The 19,313-nt window shown below is 37.3% G+C and overlaps 2 protein-coding genes across 2 annotated transcripts; both read right to left on the bottom strand.

Annotated features, from left to right (window-relative positions):
- Window positions 1–1,652: 1,652 nt before the first annotated feature.
- On the bottom strand, window positions 1,653–2,624 carry LOC107537823 (olfactory receptor 10T2-like). The gene has a single exon (XM_087822242.1). It carries the CDS (start codon window positions 2,622–2,624, stop codon window positions 1,653–1,655), a length of 972 nt encoding a protein of 323 aa, XP_087678368.1.
- A 12,065-nt stretch (window positions 2,625–14,689) lies between these two features.
- On the bottom strand, window positions 14,690–15,673 carry LOC107537842 (olfactory receptor 5P76-like). The gene has a single exon (XM_016213960.2). The coding sequence runs from the start codon at window positions 15,629–15,631 to the stop codon at window positions 14,690–14,692; it is 942 nt and encodes a 313-aa protein (XP_016069446.2). The 5' UTR covers window positions 15,632–15,673.
- Window positions 15,674–19,313: the final 3,640 nt, after the last annotated feature.

A 19,313-nucleotide genomic window follows, 5' to 3' on the forward strand; every position in this document is an offset into this window, starting at 1 on the left:
TTAATTAATGAAATGAAAAAGCTTATGATAATTATATGAGGAGGTAGAGAATTTCACACTAAGCAGGGGACATTTGTGAAAATGGAATGGTGAAGATTGTGAAATGGCTGGTCAGAGAACCTCTAGTCAAGTTTTAATTCAATGTTGAACAAAGAATGGGACCTGGAGACTCAATAAGCTTCAATGTTGAAGAATGGGACCTGGAAACACAGAAGGCTCTGGTCACTTGTAATCAGTGAAGCTGTGATAAGAATCTTAGTTGCAAGCCCTTTGGCAGCTCTCCTCACCTGGACTCACCCCAGCACAAGGCTGTGTTTCTTGTCTTTGGAAATCTCTTTTCTTTGCTGGGGTTTCTCCTAATATATCTTATTTTCATTTTGGAATCTTCTCTCCTCCACTCAACTTTCCACAGAGGATATTCTCTGTCTCTTCATCTTAACTAAACCTGATTGCTCGAAAAGGGTACATCTGCTTCTCAGCTCTATTGAAGAGAAGATGCCTACTCCCCTCTTCTAAGGCACCATTAACAATGTTGACATTCTCCTAGCTCCTTACCATATTTTTAAATTGTTTATTTGCAATCTTCATGACAAAACAGTTGACTCACTGACACCAGTATTACCCAGCTATGAAACAATACGCTGTTGTTCTCAGAGTCCTTTTACTGACCATCCAGTCTTCTCATTTAGTAAAGAAGTGACCACTGGATTCTTGATCCTTTAACCATCTCAGTCCCTCAGTCCTGCCACAGCATTGGCAACTTCACACTATGTGGATGTAGCATTAGGCAATGTGACCTCAACATGCCTAGACCTCCTTACAGCATCTACTGTCTTCCACAATCCATGTGAGAACTTTGCTGCAATCACCTCAATTAGATTCACCTATATACAGCACTTTCCACCTCTGTGGTTTTCATAAATTAGAAGCTGTTTGTCTTTATGCTCTGACGTAAATAGCATTTGGATTATTCCTTTTTGAGGACTTGACGAAGTTAATTATGAGACCAGCTAGCCTACTTCTTTGTTGGGAGGTGGGGAGAATAGCTCTTTGGCAGAATTTTCTATATTATTCCTGGAATTCGATATGTTAAAAATGCCTGTTTCTTTTGCAGTATCTTTCATCAGTTTATTTTTCCAGGTGTTTATCCATTCCCATCTAGTTTTTAGTTTTCTTTGAATACAGTTGAAAAAAGTAATTTCTTAAAATTATTTGAAATTTCTCTGTGTGGTGGTCTTTCACTCACTGTAACTCTAAATTTGTGTTTCTGCTTTCTCCTGTTCCAGGTAAGTTAGTCATCTTTCTCTTTCTCTTTCCTTCTTTCTCTCTCAGTCTGTCTCTACCTCTTTCTTTCATTCGTTTTCTTTTTAGAATACTTCTCCTCCTCCTCCAAAGGCAACCAAAATTATGAATATACAGTTTTCCAAAGCATTTGTAATATTTTTGCTACATACATATGTGCATGTGCATATGCAGACATATATGTAATAACATTTTAAAATATTTGAAAACTACATCCGTCCGATTTGTAGTAGGAAAGGAGGGAGACCAGGGCATATCAGGCAATTAGAACATACTTTAATCGCTTTGTACATAAAGTGCTGGTATTTTCCACTTTGTCCACTTTTATTTATCAGTGCTCTGTAAATGTTTTAAGAAGTGTTCAGGGCTCTTTTACTTACCATCTGTGAGAAAAACCTATAGACATTGTCCAGCACTTTTCCTAGAGCTATTTGCATTTCTTTGTTTCTTAGGCTGTAAACTATGGGATTAAGCAGAGGAGTCAGCACTGTGTATGTCACAGCCATCAGCATATCATCACGAAACGAATCACTGTCCTTGGGTCTCAGATAGACAAAGCCAGCAAATCCATAGTGTAGGCACACTACGGTGAGGTGAGAGGAGCAAGTATAAAAGGCCTTATACCTCCCCTTTGCAGAGGGCATCTTCACAACTATGGACACAATGAAGACATAGGAGATCATAATTAAAACAAAGCTGCCCACCAACACAAAGACAATGCATACAAGAAGGATCATTTTCTGAAACAAAGTGTAATCACAGGCAAGGGAGACTACAGGTGCGATGTCGCAAAAAAAGTGCTGGATGGTGCTGGAGTCACAAAAAGACAAGTTGAATACTATGAGGACAATGCACAACGACATCACGGTTCCAGTGACAGAAGAGGCCATCAGGAGCTGAAAGCAGATCCTGTGGGTCATCAGGATGGCATAGCGCAGCGGGTTGTGAATGGCAGTGTAACGGTCATAGGACATGGCGGCCATGATGAAGCAGTTATTGCCCGCCAAGCCGAAGAAAAAGAACATCTGTGTGGCACACTCAGGAAGAGAAATGGTCTTACTGTCCGATAGCAGGTCCACTAGCATGCGGGGGATGATTACCACAGTGGCACAGGTTTCTGAAAACGACAGGCCACAGAGGAAGAAGTACATGGGGGTGTGAAGGTTGTGACTGAGCTTGATGGCCACCATTACGGACACATTTGCAGCTAGGATAGTCACATGGCAGAAGAAAATCATCACGAAGAGGAGACCCTGCAGGTCTGGGAAACTGGAAAATCCCCGCAGAAGGAAGGTGCTCACTGTGGTTCGATTGCCCATCATCTGGTAGGCTCAGTAACTTTCTCCCACAGAGGCAGATATTCTTGAGGTCAAGACTCTGATAAGATTATAAAAAGCACTGATGTCATCTAGACTTTAATCAAGGGTCCCTGGGCAATATTAAGACTATTCTCAATGAGAGAACATGGGAAATGGGAATTAAATGCACCTGGCTGAACTCAAGGTCAGGACTCAGTGATGGGAAAGATTTTAGTAGGAGAATCTGTGTAAATGTCATAAAGTATTCCTAAATATATCCTGGGAACCCTCTCATTTACCACCCCTTTATCTCCTCTGAAGTCAGAATCTGCATGAAAGAGGGAAATAGGAGAAATGCTATTTTCTCACAAGAGTATGAGGGGTAGCAGGTGTAAAATGTTTATGTGTGATCTAGGTATAGCCTGGCATACAGAAGTGCCTAACAGTGTTGACTGAATCAATGCAAATTTAAGAAGAAAGAAATTGTCTTGAATGGCTTCCAAACATTCTTGGAAAGTAATGCTATCTTCAGAGGTGCTCCCCGGAAGGCAGTGGCTGCTTGGCTAACACTTGGCAGTGCCTGCTATGCCATTGAACAGACCTAATATGAATTTTTGTTTTGAAATTTGTACTGGTTTTCTATCCATGACAATAAATTTGGGTTGGAAGTGTTCAATAACTCCCATTCATGCAGATCTTGAAGGCAAAATGGTGTGGAGAGACCATCCCCATCCTAGATGGCTCATCTGTGTTCACCGTGTCCGGATTTATTCTTGAACCTTTAGAAAAATGTCCAGGATATTTTCTAACTGGTATCCCGTTGAAAAGGGCTGCTTTGTAGCACAGCTCTTAGAGCTTAAGTCCTCTGGTCATTTTCATGAGTTCTTAAAAACACCCACTCTGCTGTGTGTGAGATGACAGCATGAAGGACAAGGCCTTTCCAAACAGTTCAGGCACTGTTGTCAGGGAAGGAAAGGAAAACAGTGAGAAGACATGGGTGTGGAGCTGATGGTTGAGGAAAGAATGGTAGAGACACACTGAAAAGCTTCTATGTTCTTTATGTACTGAATTACTGGGCAAAAAATATATAAGGAGGGATGTGAGGTAACCAGTATGTATGAAACATCTGCAGTGTGCTGGTCAATGTGCTGTGTGTCTGATAGAATTTTCTCACTAAATTTCTCCCAACAACTCTGCATAGTATTTTAATCCCGATGTTCCAGAAATTGAAACTAAGGTACAGGTTACTTGATTGACTACCCACAGCAGATGCATTAATTTCACAAATATTTATGTAATGTCTATGATGTGTTAGTCAATCCCATGCATGGGAAATGTAACATGGGATAAGACATATGACCTGTCTTATCTCAGATAGAGAAAAATGCCATCAAGAGAATTAAATGAAAGTGGTATGAGAGTGAAGGTCTAGGTGCTACTTTGAACTGTATGTAGAATCAGGAAAGCCCTTTCGATGGAACTTACCCTTTGTGATTGAAATGCATTAAGCAACCCACCACTGAAAGAGCTGGGAGGTGGGGGGGAACAACACACAGGAAACAACTAGTGCAAAGATCTCAGGTGGCTATGAGCTGGACATATTTCAGGAACATGAAAATAGCCAATGTATCCAGGGCACCTGTTTCATGTGTCATCTTAAACATCTTATGAAATAAATAGTAATATTATGCCCATGTTTGAGATAAGGAAACTACAGCTTTGAAACTTAATTTGTGAAGGCAATACACTTTGTTAAAGGGGGAGCTCGTATTTTTTACTCAGGCACAGTGACTCTGGAGAACACCTTCTTAACCAGGAGATTAAAGTGTCCCTGCAGGTGCCCAGGATGGCATTCAAGGTCTACTACCCACCCCTATCCTATGCCACCAACCTCCCCCATATGGGAAACATCCCCACAGTCCCCAGACATGGCATGACCTTCTGTGGCTCCCCTGCTGCACACACATGTTCCTCTATTCAGTGTTCTTCCCACCCTCTCTGCTTCTTAAACCACAGTCTTTGTTTCGAACCCAGTTCAAATGTCACCTCCCTAGAAAGCCACCCCAGTCACTCTAATTGAGCTAATAAATTCTGTGTTCATATTTGATAGCATTATGATGACATTTTTTACACGTCCTACTTCTTTCCTAGTCAGAGCAGAGGGCTTTTTTGTCGATGCAGCATAACCTGGTAAATATAAGCATTTGTGTCATGACAGTTCAACAGATAAATGGGGTGCCATTTTCCCAAGGAAGTCTCACTTGGTTTTTTCTTAAGTGCGCTTACTAATTCTTCCCAACTATGTTTTTTTCTCTCTTTAGCATTTACCTAATTTGGACAGGTGCTAAAGGTTATTGGCTGTCTCCTTCAATACATTTCAATACCCACTTAGATATAGCCACATCACCTAGCAATGTGATAACTACATATTGATATTTAATACATACTTGTTTAATGAATAAAGTGCCCCCCCCCCAAAAAAAAAAAAGAAAGAGAAATGCTGTAAACTCTTGGAGTGGTTTCCTTGGAACAAAGCAAAAAAGACTTATTTTCTGGTCTAAACAATATGCTTCATTTTCTGTGACATCAAATAACACAATCGCCATAACTGCTCCTATAATAAGGAGCATATTGGGGTCTTCTCGAGAGTTATATATTCTCATTATAAGTTACTGGCTGATCTTTCCAAGGAAATCAAAGTTCACGAGGAATTGGTATATTTAGGTTTGGAAACTCTCACTGTGATCCTCTTACTTCCTTTTTCCATTTGTGTTGATAATAAATCCTACTTTCCTCATAAACTCGAGGGGACCAGTGGTTGAGAATATGTCAGCATTCGCACTGCTTCTAGTCACCCTCTGAGGAACAGAGTTTGAGGGAGGTGTTTTCTGGCCCAGCAGTTTGTGATAAATTTACCCGCCTTGGGATATACACTTCTGTAGACTGAAAGGGACATAGTTGATTTCTTTCCCTGAAAAACCTGTTTTTCAGTTTATTCGTGCCCCACCCTTGCAGAGAGATGAAGGGACTTAGTATGTCTGCTTTCTTTGAGATATCAGTGAGACCTACAGGAATTTGAGGCTGCCTCTTGATACTAAGCCACCTTGTAGACTCTTGTCCAATCACCATATCAAAACCTTGAACAGTGGGCACTATAAAAACCTGTTTACCTCCCAAGAGATACATCAAAACCGTGACCAGCCTGGGGACCCCTGGGACCATTATGTCACTCATCATTCCCCATCAGACTGAACCGGAGGATTTTCTTTGTGGCTACACTTAATTTCAGTGCATGGGGCGATGTTCAAAGGTGGAGAAATAGGGAATATTTATCACCGGGTCTTTGGAAAAGTGCATTTTTCTTTCAACTCAATCAGAATAAAAGACAGCTTTGAGTCAACTTTTTTGAAATTTTCAAAAAAGATACAGGAATCCCCCCTTATCCATGGGGGCACGTGCCAACCCCCCAGTGGATGCCGGAAACTGCAGATAGTAATCAACCCTGTATATGTTATGTTTTTTCCTGTACGTACATACTTTTTCATATAAAGGAAGCACTTTATGGCTTCTCTTTGGCATATTCGAATTGCTAACATCACTATTTTGTGTTTTGGAGCCATAATTAAGTAACGCATGGTTACCTAAACACAAGCACGACGACACCAGACAGTCAATCTGACAACTGAGTTGACTACTAAGTGACTAAGGGTGGGGAGCGTCTATAGCATGTTTTCGCTGGACACAGGGATGATTCACATCCTGGTTGGTGTGAGACTTCATCACACTACTCAGAATGGCCCACAATTTATTATGAATTTTTTATTTTTGGAGTTTTCCATTTAATATTTTCAGATCACAGTTGACCACAGGGTGGGAAAATAAAAGAGTATGTTTTATTGAGTTATAGGCATGAATTCTGATAGACTATTTAACAAAATTTATGTAATTAGATGTTCATGAGGTTCCTTTTTTTTCTGGTTATACATAGCTTTCTAAGTTCATATATATATATATATATAAATTCCTTCATTCTTTCAGTGAGGGTATATTAGTTCCACCACCAAAGGAATGCTTGTTGTTTTATAAATCACAAGTGCATAATTTTGAGGTCATAGTGAGTAGTCAAAGGAAAAAACAGAGAAAGGGACTGAAAGAATCAAATGGCCAGTGATTTACAGTGAAATTTACAATTAAATAATGAGTAAAATTTGGAAATTGCAGGATTTTGCACATGTTTTTCTTTGTTCTTTCCTGCTTAATTCTTGTGTTACAACGAAATCACCTAATTAACCTTGAGATTAGACCAGGAATTATTTTGTAATGGGATAGGGAATGGAGCAGAATTAGAGGGGCCTGTATTCAAATCCAAGCTCTGCTCCTGTTACGTACAAATTACATGCAGTAACTTAAATTCCCCGATAACCACTTTTCTCCTGGGTAAGCTCCTTGCAGGGTTACAGTGCTGTGCATACTGCTCTATCAGATAATAAGTGCTCAGTGCCTGCTCATTCTATTCCCATTTGTTAAAACATCGCATGGTTTATACACAACTTTTCCTACAGGTGCTCAGCAGTACTTACCTGCTCACAGCTGCCTGGAACACTGTCGAGCTCTTCTGCTTAGTCAGCAGTCTGAAGTCAATCCCTCTTGGCACACTTTGCTTTTGTCTAGAGTTTGCAGTCCTGTCCTCAGTTCACAAGTTTCTAACCTCCTCTCATTGCTGTGGTCTGTGTGCTAATTATGCCAGGAATAGGAAGACAATAGCAGTTATCTCCAGTTTAACTATACTCTTGGTATTTTCAATACCTTTTAACTGTTAATTAACACCCACAATGACTTGGTTATTAGTGGATAGAGCACAATGTTCGTGGTAAATAGAAATATAAAATAAAATTCCCACCTTATATCAAAGAGAAGTCACTTCCAATCTCTTAAAAAGAAAAGACCTTAAGCTATATGAGAAACTCATTGCTCATGCAGTTTTCTACAGTTCTTTCTGCAATATTATTCAGGGATACGTTTTTAAGCCATTTTGCTTGTTGAATTCCTATATTCTGTTCACTGTATATCTGAAATTACGGAGTTTCTTATAACAGGAGGCTAGAACCTTCTCTATTCCTTATGTCTGGAGCTGAGTTTCCTGTAAATTCCAATGAGAATTTTGTGGTCACCTGAGACCGTTACCTTTGGCAACACTTGGAGTTTCTTCCCCTCCATTAGATACAGGAAGATTGTCCTCTGTGGACTTAGAACTCATGGTGATGTCCACAAAACATTGTTTTTATTCAATGTTGTAGCATCATGATTATTCAGTGAAGTTGTTCTTATTTTCTAAAAGAACAAACCAAGTAATTGAAACTCAACTTGCTCAAGTACGTTTTGAAATGTGGATGATTTTCTCAGGTATATTTCACTTCCTATTCAGTACTATTTTTTTATAGTTCTGAAAATGTGCTAAGCCACACAGGTCTTCTGTCCTATATACAGGGCTTGGGAGAGGGCCTGTCATACTAGCTGTAACCCAGGGAATCTGTCAGAAGGTAGAAAAGAATATGAACACAGAATGATTATTGTGGCTGCCTTCTCATGAAGTAACTCTACTTTTTGCTGAACAGGAATGTTCACTGAAATCAAGATCTTCATTTATTGCAGTGCTACTTAAATTTTTTTTCTACTATTTCATGAAATTTTTAAAACATAAAGCCATGCTGAAACAAGTAGACTGTTGACAACTGTATAACCACTACCTAGATTGTTCTGATATCCACTCTCGTATAATAAACTACCCCAACACTTAGTGGACTTCAACAACTAAATGCATATAGACAGGGCTCACTAGGGATAACTGAGGCACTGAATTTCTTGTCCATGCTTATCTGGGTTTTGATGCTGGCTGCTGTCTGAGACTTCAGTAGGGACTCAGGCTTTCTGCAAGTGCATAGTGAGTGGGTTTTGTGGGTGAGCATTCCATGAGAGCTACGTGGGTGCCATGTCAACTTTTATGCTCTGCCTGACATGTACTGCATTCTTTTCATTCAGACAGCCTTAAAGTCCCATCCAGGTTCTAGGAGATCGCACTAGATTACAACTCTTAATGAGACAGTGACAAAGTTCTAGAAAAGTGTGTGGGACTGGAATTATAGCTGTCAGCATTTTTTAAAGTTACATTGTGTTACCCATTAAGATTTCACTGTATTTGCTTTATCACATATCTCTTTATTCTTTATCCATTTGTTAATCTCTTATTTTATGATACACATTAAAGGAAATTGCAAACATCAGCACACTTCCTCATAAATACTTTTGTACACATATCAGTAACTAGAGTTCAGTACTTTTTATGTTTTATTCTATACAATTTAATGGAAATTTAAATAAAGTGACATATGTAGATCTTAAGTGTATGAGCACTGTGTATGAGCAAATGCATCAACCTGTGTAACCAAGAACCTCTCATCCTATAGAATATTAACGTCAGCCCTGGAACTTCCCCTGTAACATTAGTTCTAGCTCCCCATATAGAGGCACCTATTGTAGTTCTGCAGTTTCTACACTTTCATATAAATGGAATTATACAGTATGCCCTCTTTTTTGCAAGGTTTCATAGGTTTTTTTAGTACATACAAATGAAACTGATTTTATACGTTGATTTTGTATCCTGCAACTTTACTGAATTCATCTATTAGTGCTAACAGTTTTTTTGTGTGTGAAGTCTTTAGGATTTTCTATATATAGATCATGCCATTTGAAAACAGAGACATATCTGCCAACCATCAATTTGTTCTCTGTATCTATGAGTTTGTTTCTGTTTTGTTTGTTTATTTTATCTCTTAGATTCCATATATAAGTAAAATCAAGGTATTTGTCTTTCTCTGGCTGACTTATTTCACTTAGGATAATACCCTCTCTGTAAACTCAGGTTGTCACAAATGGCAAGATTTCCGTTTTTATGGCTAAGTAATATTCCATTGTATGGATGTACCACATCTTCTTCATCCATTTGTCTGTCGATGGACACTTAGGTTGCCTCCATATCTTGACTATTATGAATAGTGCTGCAGTGAACATAGGTGTGCAGATATCTTTTTGAATTTGTGTTTTGCATTTCTTCAGATACATACCCAGAAATAGAATTGCTGGATCATGAGGTAGTTCTATTTTAATTACTTGAGGAAACTCCATACCATTTTCCATAATGACTACACCAATTTAGAATCCCACCAACAGTGCACAAGGGTTCCCTTTTCTCCACATCCTCATAAACACTTGTTGTTTGTTGATTTTTTTGATGATAGCCATTGTGATAGTGTGAGGTGATATCTCATTATGGGTTTAATTTGCCTTTCTCTGAAGATTAGTAATATTGAGCAACTTTTCTTATGTCTGTTGGCCATCTGTATGTCCTCTTTGGAGACATGTCCATTCAGGTCTTCTGCCCATTTTTTAATCACATCAGGTTTGTGTGTGTGTGTGTGTGCGTATATGTTAAGTTATATGAGTTCCTTAAATATTTTTAATATTAAGTCCTTATTGGATGTATCATTGGCAAGTGTCTTATTCCATTCAATATGTTGTGTTTTCCTTTTGTTGATGGTTTCCTTTGCTGTGCAAAAAGTTTTTAGTTTGATGTGGTCCCATCTGTTTTTTGTTTCCCATGCCCAAGGAGATATATTCAAAAAAGTATTACTAAGAGTGATGTCAGAATGTTTACTGCCTATGGTTTCAGGTCTTATAGTTAAGTCTTTAATCCATTTTGAGTTTATTTTTGTATATGGTGTTAGAAAGTGATCCAGTTTTGTTTTTTTATTTTTTGCATTTATCTGTTCCATTCTCCCAACACCATGTATTGAAAATGCTGCCTTTACCCTGTTGTGTACTTATGCCTCTTTTGTCATAGATTAATTGACCATATTTGTATGGGTTTATTTCTTGGCTTTCTATTCTGTCTCATTGATCTGCGTGTCTGTTTTTATGCCAGTACTGTGCTGTTTTGATTACTGTGGCCATGGTAATATATCAGGTAGCATGATACCTCCAACTTTGTTTTACTTTCTCAAGATTGCTTTGATTATTCAGGGCTTTTTGTGGTTCCATATAAATTTTAGGATTATTTTTACTAGTTCTGTGAAAAATGCCGTTGGTGTTTTATAGGGATTGCATTGAATCCATAGATTGCTTTGGTAGTATGGACATTATAACAATGTTAATTCTTCTTATCTGTGAGCATGACATATCCTTACATTTATTTATATCTCAATTTCTTTCATTAGTGTTTTATAGTTTTCCAAGTGTAGATATTTTACCTTCTTGGTTAAATTTATTCCTGGATATTTTTTTTCTCTTTGATACAATTGTAAATGAGATTGTTTTCTCAATTTCTCTTTCTAATAATTTGTTATTGGTGTTTAAAAATGCAACCAATTTCTGAATATTAATTTTGTATCCTGCTACTTTCCTGAATTCATTTATTAATTCTAGTAGTTTATTGGTAGATGCTTTAGGGTACTCTATATATAGTTTCATGTCACCTGCATATAATGACTATTTTACTTCTTCTGTGTCTCAGATTTTTGGGTCATTGTGATTTCATTTTCATTTGTCTCAAGGTATTTAAAAAATTTTTTTCCTTGATCCCATTGGTAATTGAATCATTGTTTAGTAGCATGTTACTTAGCCTCCATATGTGTGTATGCTTTTCAGATTTCTTCTTGTGATTTCTAATTTCATATCATTGTGATTGGGGAAGGTGCATGATATTATTTCAATCTTAAATTTATTGAAACTTGTTTTGTAGTCTAACATGTGGTCTATACTGGAAAATATACCATGTACACTGGAAAGGGATGTATATTCTGCTTCTTTGGGGTGAAATGTCCTAAAAATGTCAATTAAATTTATCTGGTCTAATGTGTTTTAAGACTACTGTTTCCAAGTTGATTTTTCTGTCTGGATGATATACCCATTGATGTCAATGGTGTTAAAGTATCCTACTATGACAGGATAACTGTTGATCTCTCCCTTTAAGTCTGTCAAAATTTGCTTTATATATTTAGGGGCTCCTGTGTTGGGTACATAAATGTTTACAAGGGTTATATCCTCTTGTTGATTTGCTCCATTTATCATTATGGAATGTCCTTCTTTGTCTCTTATTATAGCCTTTGTTTTAAAGTTTATTTTGTCTGATATAAGTATTGGTACCCCAGTTTTTTTGTTGGTTTCATGTACATGAAGTATCATTTTTCATTCTTTAAGTCTGTGTGTGTCCTTGGATCTGAAGTTGGTCTCTTGTAGGCAGCATATGTATGGGTCTTGTTTTATTCTCAAAGACCACCATACTCTGTCCCTTGACAGAGTGTATATCTAAAAGAAGGCAAAGTATTAAGAGGATATTTGTGACTTTGAGTTTTTGCTTAACCTTTATGTACCCCAGCTATGTCCTCTGTAAAATATAGATTTTCTTTAAAAAACTTCATAGGGATATTCTGATAATTAATTGACTTAATACTTGTAGGTCTCTGAGAGCAGTACCTGGAATATAGTGAACGATCTTATATTGTTAGCTTCTCTTACTAATACTCTTAACACTACTACTACTGCTCTTACTAATATTTGACTTCTAGGTCTTATAACTCTCTAATCATGCAAAGATAAAAAAGAGTCATTATTCAACAAGGATGTTTACAAAACTTGTAATAACTATGCTGGGATTCTAGTTGCCAATCTGAGTTAGTGGGGAAGAAAAGGCATAATTGTGATGAGCATGAGTTTGTGTATTGGCCTGTCACAGTTGTAGTAAGATCTGACACAAACATTCAATCATTTGAACCAGGATGAAACATTCAACAGATCAGTGGCAAGGATTCAAAGCTACCAGAGCCGGTAGTTAAGCCAGAGCAAAGACTTCGTTTAGCCATCCATTTATTTATTGTTTCATTCATTTCAACTAAGCATTTATGCTTACTGTGTTCCAGGAACTGTGTAAATGGGGTGAGATGAAAGACATTGTAGCTGTCTATATGAAGCTTCCAACATTGTGGAGAAAACAAATAATGAATGTTCAACTACAAGTGCACTGAGCATTCTGAAGAAAATGCACAGGGTGCTACAGAGGGATAACAGGTGTACTTAATTTGGTCTGAAACCTCAAGATGACTTTCCAGAGAATATAAAACAGCATTTAGGTTGGTATCTATAGCATCATTAGGCATTACCTGGGTGAGGAGAAGAATGCATTTCAGGCAGAGCTACTGCATATGTGATAGTCCTGATGCAATAAAGAACATGGACATGTTTAAGTATTGAGAGTAAACCAATGATTCATTCCTAGAGTTCCTGTGTTTAGAGATCAATGGAAGAGTGGTGAGAGGCAAAAAGAAACATGAGCCATGTTCAAGACTTTATAGGCAATGTTCATATTGTTCCCTTAATTCTAAGGTTATTGAGGGATATTAACAAATGAACTAATTTGTTTAGATTTATGACTATGATTGATGTATGGAAAATGATGATAAGAGGAGAAGAGTGGGAAGAAGAAAACTAATTATGGTTGTATTAATACACACTAGAGAAACAAAACCGATAGGAGATAGACACAGGATAGATATTTTCAGGAATTGGCTCAGACAGTTGTGGAGCTGTCAGTTCCAAAATCCATAGGCAGTCCTGCAGAATAAAAATTCCACTAAGAACTGACGTCAGTGTTGAGTTCTAAGACAGCATGGAGACAGAACCCATCCTTTTCAGGGACCTCAGTTTTTTGTGTGGTTTTTAAAAAAATAATTTCAACTGATTGGATGAGGGCCAGCCACATTATATAGGATAATCTCCTTTACTCAGAGTCTGCTGATTTAAATGGCAGTCACATCTAAAAATACCTTCTCAGCAAAACCTACCCTGGTGATTGGCCAAACAGCTGGTCACCAGAGCCCAGCCAACTTCACCTATAAAATTAGCTATCATACGTGTACTATTCTGAAACAAATGTATGAGGTGGTAGCTTGAAATAGAAGTGCTGACAGTGAAAATGAAGAGAAATAGTGAATAAACACTGGGTTCAGAATGAACAAGGCTTTGTCATCTAATGTAGGTGTATGGAGGGGATGAAATAAATTACTCTCAGATTCCTGAATCAATAAATTTACTGAATAATGGTGCCTTTTACTGGGATATGAAACATTGGAGGAAAGGAAGTCAGGGGTGAAGAGAGATAATTACATTAGTTTTAAACAATTCATGCTGTGGATTCAGTCAACAAAAATATTTTTATCTAAAATAGTAGAAAACGGGAAAAGAGAAATAAATATTTTAGTCAGTACACTGCAGTAAATTAAGCTACAAAGGGGAAACACAATCAAGTTCCCTCAGACTTCCTTAACAGGATGTGAATCTGAGCATGAACAAGTCACTCCAAGAGTTCATTCACTAAGTCCCTGAAGAGATCAGGATCCCTGCTCATTCCCACAGAGAAATTGCTGTTTTCACCTGACAAAAGAATTCACAGGTTAGTGAGGGGCATCTCATCCTGTTCTTTAATGGGTCCCCTCTAAGTAGGCTGGAGCCAGAGATCAGGAACACAGTTCAGAATGTAGGGAGTCCACAGAGCCCATTCCCAGCTGATAACCTTCCTCCAAGAAGAATGTCATGAATAGGTTTTCTCTCTGGTTCCAATTGGTCATTCCGCTCAGAATGTACTCAGTCATAACTGTAATTAACACCCTTACTTTAGGATAAACTGCTGTTCAAAGTAGATAGTCTTAAAGGTTTGTAGGTAAAATAACCTTAATTTATGGTGGAAACAATTTTTGGAAAATGAATAATATTTAAGAGGATTTTGAGCATGCTAAGTACTTTTTATGTTAAGCAATTTGTGTTTCTAATTATAAATTTAGGTTCATTATATTAGAAATAACTGACTATGGGCCTCTGATAATATTTGCTATCAGAAAATGCACCCCCTATCTTCACAGAAATGCTCCACACTGGCTAATTATATATGGATAAATATATTTTGACCATTGACCCTCAATTTCCTCTTATTATTAAATTTATGGTATATTATCATATCAAATCCCACAAAATAGCAGACTTGACTAAGAAAATATTGTTTTGCGAAGCCACCTCTTCAGAACCCCCTTAATCTCGTTGTTCCTGAGGCTGTAGATAATGGGGTTCAGCATGGGGATCACCACTGTGTAGAACACAGACACCACCTTGTTCTGTTCAGTTGAGAAGGTGGACTTGGGCGAAACATATATGAATGTGATGGTCCCATAGAACAGGGTGACGGCCGTGAGGTGGGCCGTGCAGGTGGAGAAGGCCTTGTGGCGCCCCTCGGAGCGGATGTTCAGGACGGTGGCAAGGATGCAGACGTAGGAGACAACTATGACAAACACTGTGCACACAATGATGGAGCCAGCTGTGAAGGAGGGAACAGCTGCGGGAATACTGCTCTCAGAGCAGGAGAGCTCAACTAGCGGGGCAAAATCACAGAAAAAGTGATTGACTTGATTTGGTCCACAGAAGAGTAAAAAATAGAAGGAAATAGTAAAAGAGCAAGCATTGAGAAAGCCACTCATGTAAGCCACTGTGAGGAACTGGACACAGACCTGTGTGGACATTTTGGTTGAATAAAGCAGTGGGTTGCAGATTGCCACAAAGCGATCATATGCCATGATGGCCAGAAGGAAGCACTCGACTGTCCCAAAGAAAGCAGTTGAACCAAGCTGGGTGGCACATCCAAGATAAGAGATTGGATTTCTCTCCACCAGGAAGTTGACAAGCATATTGGGTGTGACGGCAGTTGAAATGGCTATGTCTGCAGAAGCCAGGTGGCTCAGAAAAAAATACATTGGATGATGGAGCTGAGAAGAGATTCTGATAAGAATGATTGTGCTGAGGTTGCCAGGTACGGTCACCAGGTAGATACACAGGATTATCATGAAGAGGATGACTCGAAGGATTGGGTCATCAGTTAAGCCCAATAAAATGAAGCCTGTCACTGTCGTGTGGTTCCCATCCCCCAGGGAATCCATGAGTTAATGTAGCTGCAACCAAACGAACCTGTGATGAAACATTACATTAAAGAAGTTGTGAATTCAAAGTTTATTTTCATTAGTACACATAGATGTTATTATAAACAAAATAATTATTCAAGCTAAGTCTGGACTTTATTTTTATAGAGTTTAGAGCTGTGTGCAATGAATCTTGTATATTGTACAAATTGTTTTTAGCAGAAACACTAGAGAACCTGTTTCAAATATTGTAGATCTACAATATCAATGCACTTTATGTTAATAATATATCATTATATTATAAAATGTACGTTAGTGGCTTTAAATCTAAACATTAAAAACATAAGACTTATGAGACTAGCAAATAGGAATGGTCAGTACAACAAAAAAGAAATGTATAAATATAGGATTATGTAATGGAGACATGAGTAATAGGTAACAGTTATTGAAAGTTCACTAAATGGTAAGCACAGTGTGCAATTTTTAGATATATAGTTCTATATTAATTTTCATGAAATAACATTGAAGACTGATGTTTATAGATGAAGAAACTGATTTGACATTATTAAGTGACTTACCAAGTTTGCATAGCAAGTGGTGGAATCAAGTTGTGAATCTCAGGCAGATAGAATCCAGTCCATTTCTTATGTAACTGCACTATAAATGAAATTAATACTCATAATAAAGTTGAGTTTCTCAGAAATGCGTGGGCAACAGATTACCCCTTTCACAGCTAATATATTAGATGTATTGTTAATCAGAAGTTTAGAGTTTCCCCTAGCAGGTTTTGCTTAGTGGTTAGAGTGGCGGCCCGAGGACTGAAGGGTCCGGATTCCATCCTGGCTAAGAGCACGTTCCTCGGTTGCAGGTTCAGTCCCCAGCCCCAGTCGGGCACAAGAGCTGGAGGCAGCCAATCAATGTGTCTCTCTCACCTCGGTGTTTCTCTCTCTTTCTCTCTCCCCCATCCTCCCCCACTTCCAGTCTCTCTGAAAAGCAATGGGAAAAAAATACTCTCGGGTGAGGATTTTAAAAATGTTTAGAGTTTCTATCAGTAAAACAAGATCAATTTTTTAAAAGGAGAATTACAATTTTCAGTAGGGCAAAGAAACACAAAGGAATTTCAAATTCAGATTACGATAGAAGACACTTTAAATTTATTATGTATATTTAAAATTTACAATTAAAATATTATTATATCAAGTAGTTTGAAATATCAACCTAAATACTATATAAATAGTATATCAACCTAAATACTAAATACTAAATCATTTCCTAATATAACAATGTTTTATAATTAGAGTATTATAGAATGAAATACAGTATTACAGAATGAAGTAAATTTAGTTTCAACATAATATGCGGCAGAATAAAGTTATAGCCTAAGAAGTTCAGAAGTTTACCCAGGTTCACTCAGCTCATGGCCAGTCTGAACCTCATCTCCATGTTTTCTGGCTGTATATTCTCAAAGTCAGTCAAATGTATCTGTTGCCTGTGAGGTAAAGCATTCAGAACAATGAGCAAAGGAAGACTTCAGATATTTACAAACAGTAAATCCCCAGGGCATCTCAAAGCCAGTGAATTTGTTAGCAGTATGGCTGAGTGCCAAGTTTAGATAGTGTGAAAGACCATGTGAATTTCTGGTCTTATGGGTGGATAAAGGAGGAATTCTGGTGCCCTGAATTATATTTGTTTATACCCACTAAATAGACTGTAGAAACAGGCTGATTCACCTAAGGTTACTTGCTAGCTGACTGATAGGTTACGTCTGCCTCTTTTTCTCCACTGTGTCTTCTGAGTGCATCTTTAGAGAATACATGGAAATCACAGATTACTCGCAAAGGCCAAAATCTTACGTGTTGATATAGGAATCCATTCATCTTACAGCAATACATTCAAAATCATTGTTCTTATATAGTAGCCTTGCTTCTATTTTTGTTTGCCTTTGGGGATAAATCTGAGGAATCTAGAGATTCATGTGTGAATTCAAAGGCACCAGGGGTCATTATCACATTCTCAAGTGAGTACTGAGCAGTTCACTTCACATAGACACAACTGATCTTCAAGGGGCCTGTCCATTTTGAACTAATGAAATTTTTTCTTAATATCTAGATTTTGGTGCACTTTCAGTTGATACTTACTAGGAGTATAAATAATAAATTATTTCAAAGCTAAACATTTGTTCTAAGTATACTTTGATATTTCAGGTTAAGTAATATTGAGCTTCAACTATAAAATGGTAACCTTAGCTTTATTCAGTCAACATGTGTGTATTTTGTGTTATATCAGGATATGTGTAAGACATTCCTTTAGGTGCCTTGGGGAACCTTGGGGTAGAATGCCATGCAAAGTTGAATTTTAAATAACACAGTTATTTAAGACATGCATATTTTTTTCTAGCAAAAAGTATAAAGTGTGTATACTTACAGTTGTAGATAGAGAACTGTAGTTAGAAGAGGTCTGATTTTAAATCACAGCTAAAACGAACTAGAATATGGTGATAAGTTTTGAAAGATAGACAGCAGTAGACAAGTAGAGTTAAAGTGGAATCTCATTGACAAGATTATTACAAATACATGAGCTTGTCAAATTTATTCCAGCTAAGTAGAGAATAAAAATAAATCTTACTCCCCAAAAAAACATGTTTTCAACTTTTTTAATGATCATATATATTATTTCCAACAATTTATTTGTATCTATATAATAAGATGTAATAACTAGCTTAGTACTTTGTCATCTCAAATTCTATATTACCTAAAAAATCAGTTTATTTTTCAAGTTTCCAGCTACTATAATAAGTCCTCTGGTTGTAACTTAAATTTTAATCAAGGTTGAATTAAATAACTTGGAGCTTAAAATTTGTGTTTTTAAAGCTTATACCATTTTTAATTCATCCAAAATTGTTATATATTCATTTATTGACATTGTACACACTTCCACTACTCACATCAATACACAAACACTCATGTAACTTCCACTCCTTTCATCCTTTTAATATAATTGGGTTTTGATTTTTCTATTCTGTTAAACCTTAGAACTTTATGTAATATACATTTGACATTTATTTTACTTTAATTATAGAAAATATCTAATGACCCCTATTTTATGAGAATAAAGATATTTGCACACCTGTTCATCCCTTCCACTCTCTTCCCAAAATTGAGTTCTTATTTCAGTCACTTTGCCTTGACACTGTGTTCTGTAATTAGAATAAAGTTTTATAACTTTTATATGCTGACCACAAAATATTAAAGGATTGTGCTATTATGACTATATAAATTTTATTCACTGGAGAACCAGGGCTTTTCCTGAAATTGAGCCATTATTTGCTTTTCTCCCTTTCACTGTCCTGCTTCCCTGACTCCCTTACGGGTTTCTCTTGGGAGCAGCTTCTACATAAATCGCTTTAAAACAAACCCTCTGCCGCGCCCGGCTAGCTCAGTCGGTAGAGCATAAGACTCTTAAACCCTCTTCTCAAGGATATGTTTCCAGGGAAACTTACCCAAGATAACATTGATAAATAACACTGAAAATCAGAGTTTTGCTAAGGGTGATTTCACCCACTCTGCCCTCCAGAAAAGAGCAACAAAAACTGGTGTAAGGGTATTTAACTAATTATGCAGTTCAAGGACATATTAGGGCATTTGTATAGGAGAACAGTAAAAACAACTTCTACAGTGGAATTATTTATACAGTGAACTGTTGG

This window comes from Miniopterus natalensis, chromosome 11, assembly GCF_054644295.1.
Source record: "Miniopterus natalensis isolate mMinNat1 chromosome 11, mMinNat1.hap1, whole genome shotgun sequence".
NCBI classification, from domain to species: Eukaryota; Metazoa; Chordata; class Mammalia; order Chiroptera; family Miniopteridae; genus Miniopterus; species Miniopterus natalensis.